The 22,708-nt window shown below is 32.9% G+C and overlaps 3 protein-coding genes across 4 annotated transcripts; all 3 read right to left on the bottom strand.

Moving 5' to 3' along the window:
• Window positions 1–1,230: 1,230 nt before the first annotated feature.
• LOC125206869 (cytokinin riboside 5'-monophosphate phosphoribohydrolase LOG1-like) lies at window positions 1,231–3,348 on the bottom strand. Of its 2 annotated transcripts, XM_048106093.1 has the most exons (7): window positions 3,106–3,338; window positions 2,709–2,806; window positions 2,553–2,583; window positions 1,991–2,090; window positions 1,845–1,915; window positions 1,632–1,775; window positions 1,231–1,557 (listed from the first exon to the last, which is right to left on the bottom strand). In XM_048106093.1, exons 1-7 carry the CDS (start codon window positions 3,223–3,225, stop codon window positions 1,462–1,464), a joined length of 660 nt encoding a protein of 219 aa, XP_047962050.1. In that variant the 5' UTR covers window positions 3,226–3,338; the 3' UTR covers window positions 1,231–1,461. The 2 variants fall into 2 exon arrangements, with proteins under 2 accessions (XP_047962050.1, XP_047962044.1); XM_048106087.1 differs by having other exon boundaries at window positions 1,845–2,090; window positions 3,106–3,348.
• An 11,090-nt stretch (window positions 3,349–14,438) lies between these two features.
• On the bottom strand, window positions 14,439–16,744 carry LOC125202556 (29 kDa ribonucleoprotein A, chloroplastic-like). Its single transcript, XM_048100972.1, has 5 exons — window positions 16,338–16,744; window positions 15,639–15,740; window positions 15,206–15,505; window positions 14,937–15,044; window positions 14,439–14,782 (listed from the first exon to the last, which is right to left on the bottom strand). Exons 1-4 carry the CDS (start codon window positions 16,686–16,688, stop codon window positions 14,982–14,984), a joined length of 816 nt encoding a protein of 271 aa, XP_047956929.1. The 5' UTR covers window positions 16,689–16,744; the 3' UTR covers window positions 14,439–14,782; window positions 14,937–14,981.
• Window positions 16,745–17,901: 1,157 nt separating this feature from the next.
• Window positions 17,902–21,391, bottom strand: LOC125215641 (synaptotagmin-3-like). The gene is made up of 13 exons (XM_048117126.1): window positions 21,247–21,391; window positions 20,984–21,146; window positions 20,696–20,794; window positions 20,573–20,623; window positions 20,368–20,491; window positions 20,155–20,273; window positions 19,748–19,849; window positions 19,550–19,624; window positions 19,282–19,358; window positions 18,943–19,192; window positions 18,467–18,835; window positions 18,241–18,369; window positions 17,902–18,148 (listed from the first exon to the last, which is right to left on the bottom strand). Exons 2-13 carry the CDS (start codon window positions 21,095–21,097, stop codon window positions 18,020–18,022), a joined length of 1,638 nt encoding a protein of 545 aa, XP_047973083.1. The 5' UTR covers window positions 21,098–21,146; window positions 21,247–21,391; the 3' UTR covers window positions 17,902–18,019.
• Window positions 21,392–22,708: the final 1,317 nt, after the last annotated feature.

Here is a 22,708-nt window from a genome sequence, read left to right as displayed (position 1 = left end):
CCATCGAAAAATCCATTTCCATTTATGAAATTCTATACATATATAACCAATACACTCTCAACATTCTTACATAATCTATAGTAATTCTCTATTTCGACTCTAGTTTTATTTTTATGTATAATGTTTTTTTTATTAGATAAATTTCGTTCAATTTATAATTTGGTCACTAGTAAAATTTTTTGGACGATTTCTTTTTTCCTTTTAAAAGCCTTACAGTAAAATAGATAAACAGAACCCTCTAATTATATGAAAAGTTAACAGGAAAGGGAATGGTGAAAGTCAAAGTTGTTGGATATGTAGTAAAAATTAATTTTTTGGTGCAGGAGAACACTTCATAATAAAAAAATAATTATATTCATATGATCTTTAAATATAATACTTATTGGAAAAAACAATGGGATGAAATTTTTTGTGAAAAACAATCGAACTATATAATAAAAGTAAATTACAATAAAAATATGTACGAGTAATATATATACTTACAGTTTGTTTTATTGAACTTAAGTAAGTAATATTAGTGGAAAATAATAAAAAAAAAAGCATTTAGAGATGATTCTTAATTCCAAAGTAGACCATTTTTTTAAGTAATTGTACAAAGGGCATCCCATGATTTTATTCTTCAAAATTGGTACTCCATATTTTTGCAACCATAAACTAGAGTTAATCCACGATTTTATCTTCTAATCGGAAACGTGGATGTTTATTTTCTACATATTTTACAGAGAATGTTAATATTCCCATTAGACAGTGGGATTTATAGTATGTGTTTCATGTACACTTCAAATATTAATTTTCAAAGAAAAAAAAAGAGAACCACATTTGTTAGATACAAAAAAACAGCCCCAAAAGAGTTATTGAATGTTGTCTGGTGCCCAAAAGTGATGGTCCCAATTTTCATAACAAGAGAGAAGAGAACCACAATAATTAGTTTGAATAACGCATACACGTTTCTTCAAAACTAAACACAATGGTCCTCATCAATTCTCTTTCTTCCCCAAACATACAATATGGAGCACTTGGACCACTTATGTTGTCTAACAAACTCATCATTCTCAACAAAATAAATATCAATTCCACCCATCATTACCGACCACAACCAATGCCCATAACTTTTATCTTCATTTTCATGTTCTTCTTTAGTCGTTTTCGATATTCTTGTGCCTTGAATATTCGATTTCATACCTAACATCATTTTAGTATTTTTAAGAAACAAAAGATTTGCAATGAGAGTAGAATAATACCAGTAAGGTCACATTAGATAGAGTCTTACACAATGTCATAGTAGTAGTTACTAGTTACAACCTTTGCAAACCAAACTAATTAGGCAAATAAAATAAGTAACTAAGATCCCATGAAATTTACAAAAGTAACCTTAGATAAATAAAGATTTGCAAAAACTCCAAGTTAGCTTCTTCCATGGCCTAATTCCAAGATGAAAATCTGTGTTATGGTGAGAAGAAGTCATCTGGCAATATCATAACTCTGGGAGTAGCCTAGCTGCTGCTCTATCTCCCAGCTCAGTTTCGAAGCTACTCTCTCGTGGCGTGGAACGTATTCCTACACATCACCAACACATCTTTCATCAATGAATGTTAAAGTCAATGTGAGGAAAGGGCAAGAAAAGTCAATACCTCTAGCTTCTTCACAAGCTCTTTGGCTGTTGGTGCAGACACAATGATGTGGCGAGCATTGGGGCTGATGAAGCCTTCCTCGACTGCTTTGTCGATGAATGAGAGCAGCGAGTTGTAGTATCCATCCACGTTCAGCAAACCGACCTGCAAAATGAGTGCTCCCCCTTAGTTTCTTGACCTGTTTTAAGGATTATAGTTTGAAATGAATAGTACCGGCTTGTCATGGATCCCGAGCTGAGCCCATGTTATGACTTCAAGCAGTTCCTCCAGAGTTCCATAACCACCTGTCCAATAATCAATTGGTTGATCAATGATGGAAGACAAAACAATTTCAAATAATGGAATTGATAGTGGCAAACCTGGTAAGGCAATAAAAGCATCAGAATGCTTGGCCATTTCTGCCTTCCTTTGATGCATGTCTGCAACTGCCTTCACTTTGCCTACTGTTTGTCCAGTTAACTGCCAAAAAATGTACTACAAAATTCCATAAAGCAAGCAAATGTGTGTGTGTACTATTCCAACAAAATTGAAACTGAAGTTCAAAATTCAACAACTGTAGAAGCATTTGTTGATAGAAAAATACAACAGAAGACAGGAAATAAGGGATAAACAGAAATGGAAAATTGAGAGAGATAATTTGGGAGTCCAAAAATGTGTAGATTTTTACAAAAACAAATCTCTGCAGTATAGACAGGATAAGGTTTAGCAACAACAAAAGGACCTTTCACTTCATCAGAAAAGCAAGAAACATGTGGCCCTAATGTCATTCAAGGAAAACAAACACAAACCAACAACAACTAACAAAGACACTGAAATCAAGAATTCTAGTAGTAGTAAATTTATCAAGAATTCTAATACTAATAAATTTCTTCTAAATAAAATGTGGTTTCAAGAATTCATCTAACACCATAACAGACATACCTCTCGAGGCATGAGCGTCTTGGGAATCACTCTGCAAATGGGGACAATAACAAGACAAAAATCAGTTTTCAGTGAGGAAATATGCAAAACTAAACTCAAATTTTTATGGTAAAAAACATTTGTTTTTTGAGGTGATGAAAGGAAGCTCATCCTCACCCAGTGACGTGGCAGCCGCCGTCGTAGACAGCCTGAGAAACCAGCCCCATTAGGCCTATGCTGCCTCCTCCATACACTAAATCAATGCTCCTTGCAACCTTGAAATTCACCTCAAACATGTTAGGAATTTTTTGACTTCAAAAACAGAGCAAAATGTAACAACAATCAATACAGAAGGTCAGTGAGTGTGGCCTATTTAAGGTGTACATTCAAATTATATGTTTCTACCTTTTTAAGGAAGAGAAGAAATGTTCTCTGCCATCTCCATGAAATGTCTCAATAGTCATTTCAATTGTACATTATTTATTGCTTGAAAAAGAATCCATGTACGAACACATTTGCATGAAAACAAAACCAAAAAATTGCTCATCAAAAATAAAAAATAAAAAAAAAATACCAAAACGTTGCCGAGTTCAATCGCAGCTTCTTGATAGCTAACTTTGTTGCCTTGGCTACTCCCACAGAAGACGCAAATCGTCTTAAACTTTGATGTTTTCAATTCACTCTCTCTCTCCATTCTCTCTCTGTTTTATCTTTTATCTGTAAATGTGGATGTGAGTCACAGCTTCAAATAAAAGAAACAAACTTTCTACAAAGCCCTTCTCTAATTCTCTTCTACACACTCTATATATACACCACCACCACTATCTTTCTCTCTCATTCATTTTATTTTTATGAGTGAGAGAAAAAAGAAAGAAAAAAAGAACACAAGTTTCACACGGAATCAATCTTCAAAAATTAAATTTACAGCCAATTCATTTACAAATGCTAAAATAACTGCACCATTTTGCATTGGTGCCTGCCATGTGTCAACCACTTCATTCTTTTTACACAATTCAAAATTATTAGTAATTAGAATTTCGTAAATTCATTAACCCAGATACGGTGTGTGCAAATTGAAATAATATCAAATTTTATTTACGCTCTTAAAAGTTAAAAGTGCTATGTATGGTTGAACTACGCGGTCAAGTTGAATCGCATATTCGCGTTTAAAAGTATAATGTGAAGAATTAGATTCTTCTAAAGTAATAACCCTAAAGGCTAGAGCCAATTAAAAATAATTAATTACAAAAGAAAAACGGTGTCACAGTATTTATTATACAAAGATTAATTAGAGTTAATTAGTTGAAAAACTGTACGGGCTTTGCTCCAATTCATCACATACAAACTTTTACAATCTTAATTACTATTTTCTTTCTATTCAACTATGTAATAGAAATTGAAGTTGACTAATTTGAAACGAAAATATAAACAGCGGCATTCGTTACATAAAATAAAAGTAAGGGGGTAATCAATTGCTAACTTTTTTAAGTTGCTAATCTTCTAACTTATCAATGCAGTGTATTAAAAATGTCAACACGATGGCATTAAAATATCAACACATAATTTTGTTGAACTTCAATATAATGTGTTGACATTTTGATGTTACCATATTGACATTTTTAATACACTATGGGGTATCATGTTTGGTTCATAAGATTGAACTCTCCAACTTAATCCTAGATGGATAGTCTCATGATAATTAGTCATAGCCTCTCCCTCTAACTAAAATAATCTCACAACTTAATCCTAGATAAATAGTCTTATGATTATTAGTCATGACAACTAAGTTAGCAGAGCTAACAATTTAAATAATTAGCTGTTGAATAGAGTTAGAGGTATCTCTGACCACTAATTTAGCTTTAATTGTCAATACAAAAGTAGACTTCTACTTGCAGTACCATTGACGTACTTCTTAACTCAACAATTTTTAAAATATAAGTAGTAAAGTTAGATTATAAATCCACAATATCTTCTATAAATTGTAGAGAGAGACTACAAATCTTGTAAATCTTTCTAGTTAAAGTTTTACTTATTGTTTTCTAAATAAAAGTTACGGTTTTGTAAGAGTATCATTTGTAAGTAGTAATTTTTTGCTAAGCACTCTAATGTTCCTAAAGCACAAAACAGACATTTACTTACTTCCAAAGAAACTTACTCCAATTTTTTACTATAAGAAAAAGAAAAAGAAAAAATGTCCTTTGTGGTCTGATCCCACTTGAAGGAAGATAGCAGCATTGGGATTGTGCTAAAAGATAAAAAACTTTTTTCATATCGACCGTAAAAACATCACAATGGACAGTGTGAAATGGGGTTCTTATTTTAGTGTTTTTACATGAGTTAATTTATAGTCTAACTAAACAATATGAGAGGGATAGGCAGAGAGAGAGATGGGCAAGGAGATGGGTAAAATTTAAGAAATCAGATGTGGTCACTGGTCACCATAGAGCACTGTGCATCATCATAACTTAACAATTACTACTATAATATTTTATATATTTATATATACGTGCGGTTATACATTGAGACATTTATGCTCCATTCATAGGAAACATTTTATTTTTATTTGATGCGACGCCATTCCTCACACTTAGCATGATGTCCCTCCCTCATCCCCATTCCATTATCACTTTTTTAATGTTGTATGTGGTTGCATTACGATGAAGTCATTCATTTGATACATGACTAAGATTGAATCTCATCCATTAAATTAAAATACAGGAGTAGAAGACTTAGGTTTAGTTAAATTGTGTATTTTTATAGTTTCGTTGGAACATTATTATATGAATAAAATTGTCCAAAATATAATAAACCTCAATAAATAAAAAAATAAAAAATAATACTCCATTAGTACTGACCAATTCACTTTATTTTAATCTTGATGGTTCTTATTAAACAAAATTATGGAATAGATTATTTCTAACACTGAATTTGCATTAAACCATTTCTAACAGTACTACAAAACTTGAAATGCAATAGGAAAATTCCGCTAATGGTACTGTAAAACCAATCCTATTATATATATTTGAGTGAAATATACTACTTATCTTTTGGTTTGCACTAAAACTATACCAAAACCTCTTTTCAAATTATAATTTATTGCATTCTAGTTCAAATTATTCTATATTTATCAAAATAAGTAAAAAGGAGAGGAAGAGAAATAAAAATACATAGAAGCAAAAGTATGGAGAAACTTACAGAGAAAGAGCAGACCAAACTGCGATGGAGAAGAAGAGATAATAAGAATTAATGCCTAATATTCTATTAATAATATGTTAGTTATTGATTAATGGGCTATAGCCCATATATACGTTTTTTTTTAATTCAAGTATAAACGCAGAAGACTAAATACGATGAATAAGATACTTTGTAGTATTCCCAATGCTCTCCCTAAAAACTTCCTTATTTCTCACTAACTCCTGCCACATCAGCGTCACATCAGCACCAAAATTTATCCCCTGTTTTTAGCCAACTTTTAGCCAACTGCTCCAATGGTTTCTCCCTTATTTCTCTCTTATTTTTCCCTAACTCAACATTTCATTTTTACATCATCACTAATATTGTTTAATTTTCCCTACAAATGTGTTTAATAAATAGATTTATAATGAACAATTCATCGTTGTATTAATCATTGGAAAATATAATACAACGAGAAAAAAAAAACTACAAATAAAAAACCATAAAAAACAAAGATTTAAAAAACTAAGAGGGAGGGGCGTCCGGCGGGAGGCCCATCAGGATCTTCGCCTACTTGAACTCATAATTTTGAAGATTGAAGATTGAGATAATGAGATTGAAAATTTGAGAGAATGAAGATTGTGTGTGATGAATGGAGGAAGAGGAGGAATTATATATAGGTCTGGAATTATAGCCGTTGGAAAAAAAAAAAACGCCGAAAAATCGCCGAATCGCGCCTACAGTGGGCGCCGATGATTCGGCGATGAAACGGGAGTTGGCGTTAATTCGGTAGAATTAACGCCCAAAAAACGCCGAAACACTTCCAACGGTCGGCGATAACTCGGCGATTTTCGGCGAAAAATTGCCGAGTGTTATCGCCGGACCATTGGGAATGCTCTTACATAAAATAAAATAACAGCAATAATAACCTAACATTAATAATTAATGAAAATTCAAAAATTGAAAAACATAAGCTAAATACTAAAATAAAAACAAAAAGACTAATAAATTAAAATTACAACAACTAATAAAATAGAGTAAAAGTTATTAACTTCAGTATATTTCAGGTAACTCGATATTTAGAGTAAAAATTAGTACCTAATTAGAAAGCATATTTAGAGTAAATTAAAATTAATAACTATAGTATATTTCAGGTAACTCGATATTTGATAATCTAAAAATCTCAGTACCTGATATCCGATCTAAAACCGAAAAATCAAATATCGGGTATCTAACTATCCAATTTTTTGGATTTGGATATCGAGTGACAGACTTATGTATCGCCATCTTATCAAGCATATTAAAAGTGTACACCAAACATTATCTTCTTTAACAAATTAGCTTGAAGTAGCCTATGAGGGTGGTACTCACATCACCTAACTCTAGTTTTGGCATTTTCTTGATTTCCTAATTCATGGGCATGCCAAATACTTTAATCCGTTCGCAAATAGGAGACTCATTTTTCGATTTTAGTCCGTCCGTAAATAGAAGACTCATTTTTCGATTTTAGTCCATTACAAGTAGGAGTCCATGTTCACTTTTATCATAAATGGTAATAAAGTCTAACCTTCTACCTAACTCATTCTACTCACATTTCATTTAAAACTAATATATAAAAGTGGAACTCTTATTCCACTAACTTTTTTCCACCCACTTTTCTTAACATTTCTTAAAACTCGTGCCGCCAAGAAATGAGACTCCCTAATGGTGGGCGGAGGGGATAAAGTATAACAACAACAACAACAACAACAACAACAACAATAATAATAATAATAATAAATAATGTACTTTTTTTGTTCCTTAAAAATAAGAATTCTTTTCTTTTTAGAATTTTTTTTTTCTCTCTAATAAGGTGGTACTCGTTATTCACTAACACACTTTTCTTTTTATATCCTTCTTAGTTTACTTATTTTGTATTAAAATCCATGGCATTGCAAAAGTTTTTATTGTTAGTATAAAAAAATAATTAGTATTGGTAGTAAGGAACTGAATTAATAATTCCGAAACTTATTTTAAAAAATCGCTAATCTTATGTTAACAACAATTTTGGCCTTTTATCCTTGGTTTGATTCTTATTACTATTTCTATAAGTCTCAATTTTTTATATGAAATCCAATGTTATTGGCACCCTTTTAACAAAAATGCACCACGTTTAACCGGTGGTGTGCACATAAAAATTTGTGCATAGTTGCGGATTCTCTTTTACTTAAAATCGAATTTATTTACTCATATACTGTAGTACACTAGTACTCCATGAGTTATTGACTTGAATACACTTTCACAAAATATGTGAATTTGTACATAAATATAAATTTTAGTATAATTTTAATTTTTTGGTGTATCATAATTTTATGCCAAAATTAAAACTTAAACCTTTTTAGATGACATAGAAGCCTGAAATTGCCTACATGGACTCATACTATCGACCAACATTGCATATAATTTTGTTCCAAACTTTAAAATGATGCCTTCTAAAAATTCAAGGAAGGAGATAGGCGACGATGATTTTAATCCTAAAGGCTAAACAATCTCATTTGAGTCATAAAACACCACTTAGTTCGATTTTTTTTACACTTTGTTGCCATATCAATCACTATTAATACAACGTCAATTAAAATATCTCATTTAAATAAATAAAAAAAGTTATACCAAAACTTCATCGTGATAAATTCACAACAAATGAAAAATTAGTGTATTAGTACTAAAAATTTTGAATTTATATGCAGTTTATTAATTGTGTTAAGGTTTATGTATCTAAATACTAACAATAATTTTTTAAGGATTTACTCCCTCCGTCCACAAAAATTTGTCCCAGTTTTCCATTTCCGTCCGTCCCCCAAAATTTGTCCAATTTCATTTTTACCATTTTTGGTAGTGGACCCCATATTCCACTAACTCATTCCAACTCACAGTTTATTATAAAACTAATATATAAAAGTAGGACCCACAATCCACTAACTTTTTCAATTCACTTTCAATTACATTTCTTAAAACTCGTGTCCGGTTAAACCGGGATGAATTTTCATAGACGGAGGGAGTATTTATTTATTTATATTGTACGATTTGGTACTCCTAACTAATTGCTTTTATTAGGATAGTTGTACTACTACTACTAGTATTCATTTTTCATTATTCATATGCCGTCAGATCATACATTGGCGTGTTCTTGTAATCTACATCGATGGAGGTAACTTTATAAGAGCATCTCCAACAGCGGCTAGCCCATCGGCTAGTTGAACTATTGGAAATGGCCAGCCGCGAATCGGCGAAAAAATCGGTGTGGGCTAGCCGATTTGAGGGCGCTGGCCGATGCGCTGGCCGCCATTGTGGTGAGCCGATCGACCAGCGATCGGCCAATGCTATTTTTTTTTAAAAAAAATTATGCATTTTTTTTATTTATTGCATTTTTATTGTATTTTTTTATGCATTTTTTATTGTATTTTAATGTATTTTTTAATGAATTTTTTTAATTATGTAATTTTAAAATAGGCACACAGAATACGAGCTAGGCCCAATACAATATTAAGACCTAAAACAGAAACATGTCATAGCGTAGAGTAGCGGCAAACTATAACGGATTCAATGCATACTAACATTTTTTAATTTATTTTTTTAATAAATTAATGAGGAGTAGAGTGGGGCGGTGGCTTGTGTGTGGAAGCCCGGATTTTTTTTATTATGTAATTTTTTTTATTTATAGTTAATGTACTTTTTTTATTTAAATAAAATTAACGAATTTTTCCGTATATGTGTCTTAAATTTAATTCCGTATTTTGTGTTTAATTCCGTAAATGTAGTTGTTTTTTAATTATTTTTATTGCGACTGGCCTAAGGCTAGCCTATTTGAGTAAAATGCTGATGTGGCAGGTGGATTTTTAGTGCTGATGTCGTGGCAGAGAGAGAGAGAGAGTGTCTGGCCTATGGCTGGCCTATTCTTATTGTGGATGCTCTAATATCAACCAAAATAAATGTGTACTATTTGTCTATATAACACTTGATCAAAATTTAGTATATACTCCCTCCGTCCGCGAATAAGACTCTCGTTTTTCCATTTTAGTCCGTCCGCGAATAAGAGTCCCGGTTCACTTTTACCATAAATGGTAATAGGGTCTCACCTTCCACTAACTCATTCCACTCACATTTCATTTAAAACTAATATATACAAGTGGGACCCCTATTCCACTAACTTTTCTTAACATTTCTTTAAACTCGTGCCGCCTATGAATGAGACTCCTAATGGCGGACGGAGGGATTATACGCTATTCATGAACATTTTTTCGAGCACGCGATATGACTTAAAAGCCAGGAGGTATGATTTTTTTTAATAATATAGTACTTTATGTCCGCCATTAAATGTCTCATTTTTCTTTGTTCGTTTGTACGCTAATAAATGTCTCATTCACTTTTATCATATTAAATAAATGGACCATATATTTCACTCACATTTTATTATAAAACCAATATCTAAAAGTAGACCCTAGATTCCACCAATTAGTCTACATATTTTATTTTATAAGTCAAACAATTTCTTAAAATTTGTGTTATTCAAATATAAAATATTAACGGTGAATGGAGGGAGTATGATATAATAAGAGAATGAAAAGTACATGTACATACATAATTAATTCATTATTACTGTAGTACTATAGTTTAGGCATCGAGAATATTATAGATAAGTATTATCCTATAATGGTACTACTTCAGTTATAGCTTTTCGCCACTAATTTGTTTGACTTTTATGGATTTCAAGAGATATTCCAAACCCATGAAATACATTCGTGAAGCGGCTGTTTGGCTACATTTAGATTTTCTGTTTTATGTTGTCACATTTTTGGTGTCAAAGAATAATTACTATACTATATTCTATGCGTATAAATTATGCAATTTAAAATTAAAACAAATATTCAATACTCTATTAACTGCCAAAAAAAAAAAAAAAAAAAATTAATAGAAGTCAAGGTCTCAAGAATGAAAAATTAAACTAGCGGATTTTACCTTTAATTATTTTCATTGCTTATAAAAAAGAGTATACGGTTTAAGAAGTGTCTTTTTTCTCTTTTTCAAACTCCATATAAAACTAATTACCATTATAAAATATCCGTCCATTTTTCTAATTTTAATAATTATATATATCCATGTTTATTGTGCGCAACTGCGCATGATAGTTCGGAGTGCTGTGCGCATGCTATTTGCCTGTGCAATATGTGGTCCCACCTATACGGATTTTGTACAAAGATTCCATATTCCACTAGTATAATTCCAACTTATTTATAATCATCAAGCTAATTATAAAAATTAAAATGTCATAATTTTAAATTTTTTACTCAAAAATGAAGCCGGAGTAAATTGTCACACAATTATTACCAATATGACTATGTGTACTATCGATATACGCCTCAATTTCATTTTAGTCTTTTGTGTCAATTAAGAACAATTCTTTAAAGGGAATATTACCATCAATATTTAAAAAATTGAACCAGTCAAATGAACCCATGAATCTATGGCATCTTTAATCGATTGGACCAATCTGACCACTAATAATAGATAAATAAGTTAAAAACTTAATACTTCCTAAAAAGTTAAATTAAAATTTTTAAACATACTTTTAAATTTCTCAAAATATGTTTATGTTTTATTTTGCACAAATCTCAAATATTAGTACACCTAATTGATCGTGTTTATGTTTGAGTTTAAGCATATATCTCAAATTTATCATAATTAAATATTTTACATTTTATAAATATAACTAATTTTCATCATTATTTAATGGAATGATCGCATGTTAATTTTATCAGTAGCAACCTGATTAACCCATTAGGCTAGCCCGAAATTCGAGCCTTCATGGTTAGGGTCGAATTTTTATAACCCAAAAAAATACAAACCGATTAGCCCACACCTAATTGACCCGCAACCCAAGTAGGATTGACCTGAAATCCGCTGACCAACCCGATTGACATCCCAATAAAAAAATTATTCGAATTACATCCTCTAGTGCTTGCATCATACTTCAATCAACATCGTGATATATATTCACATTATATAGATGAAAGTTTTGTATCAGGTATCTAATAAAAACACAATAACAAATATCATCATTGACTAAAACAAAAAATTTTGTTAAACAGCGAGCCAATGCAAACACAACGACATTACAACTAATAAAATTGTTTCTTAAACCACATGCTAGTACAAACACAAAATGAATAACAACTAGCTCAAACCTGAAGAACTCCCGATTCCCATATGCATGTATCGACTTTAAATTGTATGAACAATTGTTATGTGTTTCACTGAATTTCTGAATTTGTTCTCAAATGTGTTTTATATTCGCACAGTTACGTAGTAGTAGAGTCATTTTGACATTTTGATACGTTCTATAGTAGTGGAGTCATTTTCCTTTTTAGTAAAAGTCAACACATTTCTTCTACAGTAACTTACTTTACTTCCTCTTACTTTATTCTCTCTTCATATCTCTATTTTTTTCATTTTCTATTTTATTATTTCTTTACTTAATTTTCACCTACCACAATTTTTCTTAAATGCCGTGCTGAAAAGAAACGCTTCCACTACTATAGAATGGATGGAGTACTAGATAACTTAACTTGTGATTTGTAAGTTACTATCTGATGGAAATACCGATAGTATTGACTAATCGTAAATTAAGCAATGTGCCAATGTCTACCTAAAAAGAGGAAATAGATAACTTAACTTGTGAGTTGTACGACCGGAAGGGAATCGAATTTTGGGAGTACTTCTTTTGCATATTTAAACTTTGGTTTATGTATATTCGCAGCCACATGAAAGTTCCTAGATAGTCTGATCTTGAAAATTAAATGACTACAAATGGATATATTTTTTTATTATTTAAAATAGTCGAGTCTTAATTTATTATTTAAAATAGTCGAGTCTTAAAAAGGATAGCTGTGGAGACAAAGCAAAAACAAATCAACACCAAAACAAGAAAGTCAAAAGAACATGACACTCCACCATATACATAGATGTATTATAATTTAAAATCGGCAGTGATTAATAAATAACGAAATCCTAATGAATAGTTATAGATCAAATTTCAATTATTAAATCAAAAGTGGAAGGATAAGATTAAAACCACAATGTCATATTTAAATCATTTTGGTTCATGCAAGAGATTTAAACTAAAACGTTTTTTTAAATATGAAGATATAATTATTTCCTTGATTAGTGTTATTCTATCAACTTTTCCCTTAGTTATGTTTTAGTCATATAAAATTTCAATCTTTCATGATATATACTCGTTATGCATTATATTCACCAACATTTTGCATTGCAATATTGTGAATGTTTGCATTACAACACTATGCAATCAACTTTATACATAAACTCGTTGTGCATTATATACATCAATATATTTTTGAAAAGTAGTCAAATATCAGAAAATGAGTTTCTTTCGCATAGAATATCAGTTTCTTTAACATACAATATCAATGTACGTCATAACAGTTTTCTATATTATACCGATATCAGTTTATGCCAGACAAAATATCATTTTACATATTGACGGTTTTCTTCCCTCACCTACTTATCTTTTGTGGACAATTATATATATATTTTAAAAATTATCCAAAATCATATACATAAAAATCATTAGATTATAATTTCTAATGAGCAAAAATAGTTCTTGTTCTCATTTTAAATATGATTCTCATTTCATCACACCCCTATAACCTTTGGGGCTTGGCTACGCCATTAACAAATATCGTGTAGTACTTATTTTCATTTACTAATTAAGGATAAAACGTTCATATTTGTGTACAATATGATTCGTCTATAAAAGATGTTGTATGGATAGAATTTTAAAGGTTGAACAATAAAGTATTTGAGCATTATATTAGTGATAACACATAAAGGGATCTTAATTAGAAGACGTGGAAGGCCAGGATTGGTGGGTGATACCAAATTAACAACTACACTAAGTTGGAATGATAGATCGACACGTAAAACTTTGTCGGGTATCCATAGGTTTGATCAGGTCTCATAAAGTCGAAACACTAATATGTGACTGCTTGTCACAAAGCACAATTATATTCTATTTATGGAGCCTTACTTTCCCATTTCATCTTACTACATTTGGAAATGCATAATCTTATCCTCACTTTTACCCAACTTTTAAATCTCACCACCTATCATCACCATCATACTCTGTGTTGTTGCTAACTTTGGTTATCATTTAAAGTAAAGTTAAAGTCAAATTAATATTATTATGCTTTTATGTGGTCTCAGATTAGTTGAATGAAGAAAATATGTTTTCTTAATTATTATTATGATTTATAGCCGTGTCTGCTCAAAATTAGCTGTGAGATTTGTCAATGTTCTATTTGTTCATGTATTTTTAAATTGCAAGCAAACTAATCTTTTTCCTTTTTCCTTAATTGGGCAGGATTGATATGTTAAAGCCCTTTTTAACATGTCATAGCATTTGATCCGAGCATCTAAGTCGTTGCTTTTTCCAAAATTAACTATTCTTGGACTCCATTATCAAATTATTCAAATTTTTACTATGCATCTTAGGTTTTTGTTTTAACTAACTAAACTATAACCAGTTACTAAATTTTTCTATTTTTGAAGCCCATTGGGCCCATAATTGATTTACCAATGGCATCACAACAAAGCCCAGATTCAAGAATCAACAACCATTGCAATCAGATTGAACTCATTAGCAGTCCATGTCCAAAATGTAATCTTTAATTCATCACATTTAGAAAGAAATCAATTTTCTAGATTGCCATAAAAAAGAATTGGGTATTATCGTATACAAACTTCTTACAAAGGAAGTCGCTTCATGTCGGAATCTAGAAGTAAACTTAACCTGCTTATTCATTACACACCCACAAAATTTCTCCACAATGCAGAATCACACATTGCAGAAACACATTTTAAAATTTAGATTGCTACTCCAGATCCTGTTGGTATTGATGGAGGGGACGTATTAACCTAAACGCCAGTAGGTGAATCCCGATGCAGGTGATGCGAGAAACAAGATCTTCCAATCCTTGTCGAGAGGGCGAGACCTTGGGATGCAGCATTTGAGACTTGGAATTCTGATGCATATATCAGGTAAGAATGAGGAAAGAGTCTCGGTTTGAATGAGATAAACAAATCACAATGTTCGAAAACTTGAGATTGGTTGAAGATATATTTCACATTTCATATAAATGCAACAACTATTTGATACAATTGAGTTAAATACAATACCTCCACATGCTTTCCCAGTTGGATGACCTCGAATGGTTTAAGTCATTAATATTCACGCTTTGGACGGGCTTCAGCTCTGCTCACTCGAATAGATCTACCGTTGAGGTCCTGCTCCAAGAAATTTCAATGAGATTTATAAGAAATAAACACTTCAACACCAAGTTTAGCAGTGTAAATCAACATAGATTAGAAACATTGTTTGATTTCAAGAAAAGTCCCAAGTAGTTAGGGCGAATGCACGGGTAAGTAGGTAAAAGCAGGGTACTCACCATGCCATCGAATGATCTGATAGCATTGTCAACCTCTTGAGCTGAACCATATGTTACGAAACCAAAACCCCTCGACCTACCACTGTCTCGGTCATAGACAACAGTTGCTTCCTTAACCTTCCCCTGCTCGCTAAACAAGGTTTCGAGTGTAAGATTGTCAACACCCCACGCAAGGTTACCCACATAAAGCCTGTTGGTGTTGTCTATACTCGACCCTCCCCTGGGTCCTCGGGGCGAGAAATTTTCATCCCTCGGAGGTGGTGGGCCAGAGCTCACCCTCAAAGCCCTACCTTGAAGTTCCTGCAGAAAATGACAAAAGTCAGGCAGGCGGATATCGTCTCAAGCAGCATAAAGAAAGCTAGCAAGAAGTTGACAACAAAAGACAGCATACAACACAAAGCTCAGAAACACTAGCAAGAACTAAGAAGCTTACATATCCATTGAATTGTTGAGCGGCAGCTTCTACTTCCTCGACTGTGGACATAGTCACGAAACCAAAACCCCGGCTTCTTCCTGTAGCCTTGTCGTAGATAACCTGCACAAGTTCAAGAACATCGTTTTTTCTATCAAAACCTTTCAAGATCGATTTTTTCCCCGTTAACTCAAGCGTACTCAGAGAAAGATTGAGTAACCAATCAACAAATTCAATCCAAAACAGTATATTCAATCATGTAAGGTGGCGTTCGGTTGCCATGACTAATAATCATGAGACAAGCCATCTAAGATTAAGTTGTGGGATTATTTTAGTTGGAGGGGGAGGCTATGACTAATTATAATGAGACTATCCATCCATCTAGGATTAAGTTGTAGGGTTCAATCTTATGAATCAAACATGATACATATTTAATCATGGGATTTAATCTTGGCAACCGAACACCCCCTAAGTAGCATAAATATATCCATTCCCCAAAGCTTCCAGAAGCAGTTCCGAATCAAAGTTGAATATGTCCGAACAAAATCATGTTTTATCCAACTAGAGCACCTAATTAATTAAATTGGATTGTAATAGTATTGTATACATAGTGAATAATTTAAGCTAGCATTTGAAAAACAAACAAAAACAATAATTTAAAAAGAGACAATAACGGAAAATAGAAAGCGAAATCACAACAGAAAACAAAACAAAATATACCTCAACCATCTCAACATTCCCGGCTTGTTCAAACAGGCCAGCAAGCCGGGAGCTATCAACGGTGAAGGGCAAATTCCCCACGAAAAGTTTCAACTCGGGGGAGAAATTGGGCTGCGGAGACGCCTTTTCATCCTCTCCCTCGTCCACCTCTTCGCCCAATTCAGAGGAAATGGCGACGTTGCGGACGAATTTAGGGATTGGGTGGGCGGTAGAGAGGGAGAGAAGGGGGGACCTTGGCAATGCGAGGGGCTTGAGAGAAGAGGGAGCAAGCGAAGACGCGGAAACGAAGCATAGGGTTTGCGGAGTGAGGGAGAGAGAGAGGGAGTGGAGCGAGGCAGCAGCAGCAGCCATTGTTAAAGATAAGGTTTTGGTGAGGTTTCTGATTTTCGATGATGGAATGAGCTAAGCTACAGTTTATAACGAAGATAGAGAGGCTGATATTTTGTGGACAGATAAAAATATCTCTTTCAAGATAAGGTGGAGTAATTTTCTTTTGCTGTTTTTTATATGGTGTTTTTTGTACTAATGAGCAATAATCATTCCACTTTATAGATAAATGCTTTGCTTTAAATTTTTTACATACACAATATTAATGAAGGTAGAAGTTCAAGTAAGTTGATTAGTTTAGAACATATAAGTGTATTTATTACGGATAATACTCATTTAAATTATGAAGTTTGGATTAAATTTTGTTATATTTCATGAACTTTACATTAAATTACGAAATTTTGTTATGTTATTTTACCAACCAAAGAAGTTATTTGTAGGCAATTTAAAATACTAATATTCGACATAGAAAAATAATATTGGCGGTCAAAATGGGTTCCAAGTGTCTTGTTTTACTATCGGGAATACTCATGGACAAATTAGAGGAAAAACACTTGGTTTTATTTTAATGTAAACTTCAAGTCTGAAATTGAACAGAGATATAGACATATAGTGTACCCTATCAAAATCAAATATATGTAATTTTAATACTAATATAAACTAGGATGCCATTTCTTTTTCTCTTCTTATTGCATTTAAGAAAATTATCCTAAAATAATCAAGTTTGGAGAAAATCCAAAATTTTCTAATTTTGAAATAAAATACATTAAATTTATTTTTTCAAAATTTGTCCTGATATTTTGTTCAGGCAAAATTGAAACTGGTTTCGGTTTCAAGTTTCAATCAAGCTTCAATTTCGTTTTAAAATATCAGCTTCAATTTCAACTAAATTAATAATCGGGGAAAACTAGAAAAAAAAAATAGTACTTGGTGTATTTTATTGTAAATTTCAAACATTTACGTGCAAAATTAGAATTCGTCCAAATATGATGTACTCCGTTTAGGACAATTTTCCATTTTTTATATACATAAAAAAAAAATTCTTCTATTAAAACCAAATAATAGATTTTTTCATAATTAAATGTTCTGTTTTTGAACAAGTACGTTTAATCCTACTGCCTCATTATTGTTTAACACTACAATATTTTGTAAAACAATGCTCTTTTACAACAGGTAAACACAATTTTATAAAATAATATCCTTATATATGTGTAGATTAAATTAAAATCTCAACAAGTATATAAATATCTATTTTATATTTCCCGCCATTTGTTTGTGTTTAAATTTCTTTGTGATCACATATACATCTATGCATTCAAAGAAAACAAAAATCTGCAGATGGAAACAAGAAACAGTTATACAACTTTCCACCTTATGTCCAAATGTATAATTCCATCTCTCGAGTCGATCAGATGATACTTCTCGTTGATATGCTCGTTGTCGACCACATCGGCCAAGTGAATCTCTACGTACCCCAACGAGTCCTATACATGTCGAACAGCACAATCAACATCATGATAAAAATTGTGAGCCATACATTAATGAGATAGATAGATGGAAGTTATGGTGGTTGTACCTTACACATGACTCCCATGCGCCGTCTCTTGCTCATAACCTCGATCTTGATGAAATCCTTCACGGGAGCCTCATCTAGCACGAACTGGAATTCTTCGTTCCAATAAGGGTTTCGAGTTTTCTTCACAGTCTACGGATGATGCATTGCGAATTGCAAATTGCAAATTTGAATGTTAGTATTAATTAAGTTAAACATATATTGAAGTGTGATTAGTGAAAAATCTCACCTTAGTTCGCCGTTTGTCGCCTCTAAACAGGACTGTGGCATAAGGGCTGCTCGGGCTGGTCTTCCCTTCAACATCCTTAGCCTCCACAACTCTAACAAGGAGCAGCCCCGTCCCACTCAACGACATGCTTTCATGGCCGTTTCTTGAACTTCCATCTCCTGAAGAACCAGATGATGAACTAAATTTCTTGCTGTCTTCGAGAAAAGGAACAAAGGTCGTCTCGAATGTGATCTGGCCGTGTGGCTTCTTATTATGAGGGTCGTTCGGGTCCATGCTATTCTGCAAATCAAGCGTGATGTCTTGTTTCTCGTATGGAACGAGCGTATTCAGTGGAACTACCTGCATTCCTAGATAGTCATGAGCACCAACCTGGTATTCAAATAGGAAAAGAAAAGAAGTGTTACACAACATAATCTTTAGACGAACTCAATGAGCAAACTTGTTTTGCGGATTAACTAAATGCACATAATGTATACCTTTTCCCAATCATAGAGTTTCAGCTGTAGAACTTGGGACATAGGGTCCTTCACGGTCAGCTTGAAGGTCTCGTTCCATTCGGGATTAAGATTATTCTTCTTGACCGTCGTCTTCTTTGAAGGGAGTCTTTCCCCTGTGAGGCTCAGTTTAACATAGGGATCAGATGTGCTCAGGAAATCCATGTTTAAGAGATTGTGTGCTCTTACAACCTTGACATGTAGTATTCCAACAGGCTTCTTCGTAGCCCCTCTGACGATTTACGAATAGAAGAATCAGAGTGAAAGATTTTGAATAAACGAATCACATTTATTAGTTTCTGAGAGAATGTTAAAACTTACAATGAACTATCAAGGATGTCTATCTCTAACGTTTGGGGCCAGAGATAAAGCTTAGCGACTTGCCTCGCCACAATGTCCTGCAAGAAACAGAGGTTCGGGCATCACAGCGAATCCAGCAAGAGACAAGACATCAAGAAAAAAGACAATCATCTTCAAATTCGATACTCATGCATCCAATGTTGTTTAGACTATTCATCAGCTAAGACAAGGCACAATCACACACGTATCGTTTTTCATATGCAGAAGGGGATCAAAGAGATAGGAGCACCTGTAAAATATGGTACACACCGGGTACTGACATAATATCACATCCCATAATTCGAAGCCCAAAGTCTACCATTGGCTGCAATCTTGCAATGAGTGTGTTAAGTGAGTTCAAATGATTCTACAGAAGTTGAGAACTGAAAGTCTGTCTCTATTGAACAATAATCGAAACTTGAGAATGGCGAGATTCAGGTTTGCTTACCTTCTCCATCAGGGAAACGGCAATGCTTGAAAAACATGGGAATGACGGTACAAAAGGTCTCAAAACGATCCTTGTTGCTGATGATATTTGAATGTCTACAACCTGGCATCAGAATCAGCTCAATGATACATTAAAAAATGTGGCATCATACGTGCAATCCACATTATGCAGTTAGTACATACTCACTTTAGTGCGAACTCTTGTTAAATAATGATACTATTATCATTATAGAATTGGAAAAGCTATGATCAGTTATCCAAAATAAAACACACCCTTTTTCATTGACCTCACAAGTTTCAAATGTTCACTTCACTCTAACAAAGATGAGCATATGCAAGAGAATTGAAAAGGCCGAAATTGCATGACAACATCAATCGAAAGTGCAGAGCTAGTGATGTTCGTCTTACCTGGATAGCTAGTCGTAGAGATGACAATTTTACTTCCAGAGCAATGTCAGCATCCCCAGCCCATCTCAGTGCAAGATCAAGAACTAGTTCATTCTCATTAGACTCTTGGGGCTTCAGACCTGTTGGGAAAAGGCCAAAATCGCATAACAACATTAGATCATATTCAACATTGTATCTTCAGATTGAGGTGACTAGTGACTACTCAGATCTTACCATGAATCTTGGGAGGAAGGCTTCCAAGAGTAAGGCGTTCAAAATCTATCGATTTGATCTGATATTGGCCAATATACTCTGCAAAGATAGCTTCCGCTGTGGTCTTTATAATCCCACACGCTGCCTGAAGGCAATGCTCGAAATTAGAAAGGCGAAAATGGAAGAAAGCCGGTGCAACTTGCATTGAACATATATATCACTTCACCTTATCAATATATGGCCATGCATCAAGGATTACTCTGTTTAACCAATCAACCTACAAAAATCAAAGCATATAAATCATTTGGAAACCAAAAACATGACTCAAAAACATTTCAAGCAGGCTCACTCTCTCATAGTCTGGATTCATCACCCATAGTGGAAGATTAGGCATGATATCAACTATGGAGCTCGAGTCAAATTCATTAACCGAGTTAATCACAACCTCCTACAAATTCAAACACCAAACGCTTGTATAAGGCAACATTTTGAAGTCCAATATTTTCAACATATCAACTTCTAACTAGAAATGATCAAATGGGATTCTTTCAAGAATCACAAAAAAGCAAAAAAAAAATGAATCTTGAACTGGAAAATTGCCATTTACTAAATAAGCAGTAGAAACATGAATTCTTACCTTGGATACATCTGTGGGGTCAAAGTATATAAACACCAAGAATCCGACAACGATTCCTATTGGAATCCCAAACCCAAATCCTATCCATTCCAACAAACTCTCTAGAAATCCCATCGTCTTTAATCATCGAAACATCATAACTCTTGCAATGGTCACCGACAATCTATAACCAGAGACAAAAACGTGAAAAATCAACAACTTAACAAGAGAGAAAAACGTGAAAATGAACAAGTTAAGAAGAGGATCATTAATTTGGAATATACCATTAATCAAAAGACTGGATTTTTTTCCGTCCCAGCTGGCGTAGCGTCGATGTTTTTCGTAAGCGGGTGTTGACGTAAACTGATTCAAAGAATTTGGAGGCTTGTTTTAAATGCGAACGTGGCGAGCAATGGAGGTTTAATTTGTTTTTTGTCATAATGGGTAGTTGAATTGCGCAAGACTACGCCACAAATTGAAATAAGGTTTCATCAAGAATTGGTCCAAAATCTTTTAATTGTGTTTGAATGAGACGGGTGGTGTGAGATTTGAAATACTTGTATTTTATTAATTGATGACATGCACAACTTGTGATTTGCAAAAGGGATTGATTGATTCTTTCTTAAGATTAATTATGTTTAATTTCATATTTAATTTTATAATGCAATTTGATATAAATATGTGTTAGCTTAATTTTAGAGCAATTACATCTTATTCTATTTACTGTGTTAATATTGTTAATTTGTTATATGTACGTTGAAGATAATATCCTATGTGGTAGATGATAATGTTAAGAGATTAAAATTTAAGTGTAACAAACTACAAGATGTAATATTCTACTATTATTACGTAAATCTCGATGGAAAATTCGAGGTTGTCAGATATTGATAAGCATATATAAATAAATAAAATCATTTAGTCACTACAAGTCGGTCATTTTACTTATAAATAAATTCGTAATTTTTATGTTTAAAATGGGAAAAATTGGGATACAAATAAGCACAAGTATAATAAATAGTCTAAAAATACTTTTAATTACAAAATAATTGTGTTAAAAATACTCTTTCCGTCATTTAAAACTATACTCTTTTGAAAGGATATAAGTATAATTGGTAAACTTTTTAAAAAGAAAAAATATTATATTATTAATAAAAATGGGCTACATTTCATTAGCAAAAACAAAGTTTCTTAAATTTTAAATTTTATTGTTATAAGGGACAAGCTACAAGAGAAATAGCAATTCATATTTTTAATGGAAGGAGGGAATCTATCATAATCTAAAGTGACAGTATGGTGAAAAGACATTTTTACCCTTTTTGGAGGGAGAATTTAAAGCTATTTTGTTCATTTTGAGAAATAACAACTATTGGATAGAAAGTTGATCCAATTAAATGATAGCTTCCCAATCAAGATTTGGAACAATTATAAAACGATATTGAATCTGCAAAATGAAGGATATGGATCCCATGCTGTGCTCAAAGCCACAGCAGGGTGTGCTGTTTCACACAGCCAAATATAAAATTCATAAATAATAACATTTAAATATTAATTTCTTTTTTAATTAAATATTTGGCTGTGTGGAACAGCACACCCTGTTGTGACTTTGAGCAGGGGATCCATATCCCAAAATGAAACATAGAGAGAGAAGGGTGAGAAGAAGAAAGAGGAAGGAGAAAGAGTGCATCGATGCAGACCCCCAATCATCGCCGGAGCAGCGGCGGACGGCATTTGTGCAGAGTTAAAGTG

The sequence above is a fragment of the Salvia hispanica genome, chromosome 1, assembly GCF_023119035.1.
Source record: "Salvia hispanica cultivar TCC Black 2014 chromosome 1, UniMelb_Shisp_WGS_1.0, whole genome shotgun sequence".
In the NCBI taxonomy this organism is placed as follows: Eukaryota; Viridiplantae; Streptophyta; class Magnoliopsida; order Lamiales; family Lamiaceae; genus Salvia; species Salvia hispanica.
Note: the sequence above shows the minus strand (reverse complement) of the source record. Positions and strands in the feature narration are given on the sequence as shown.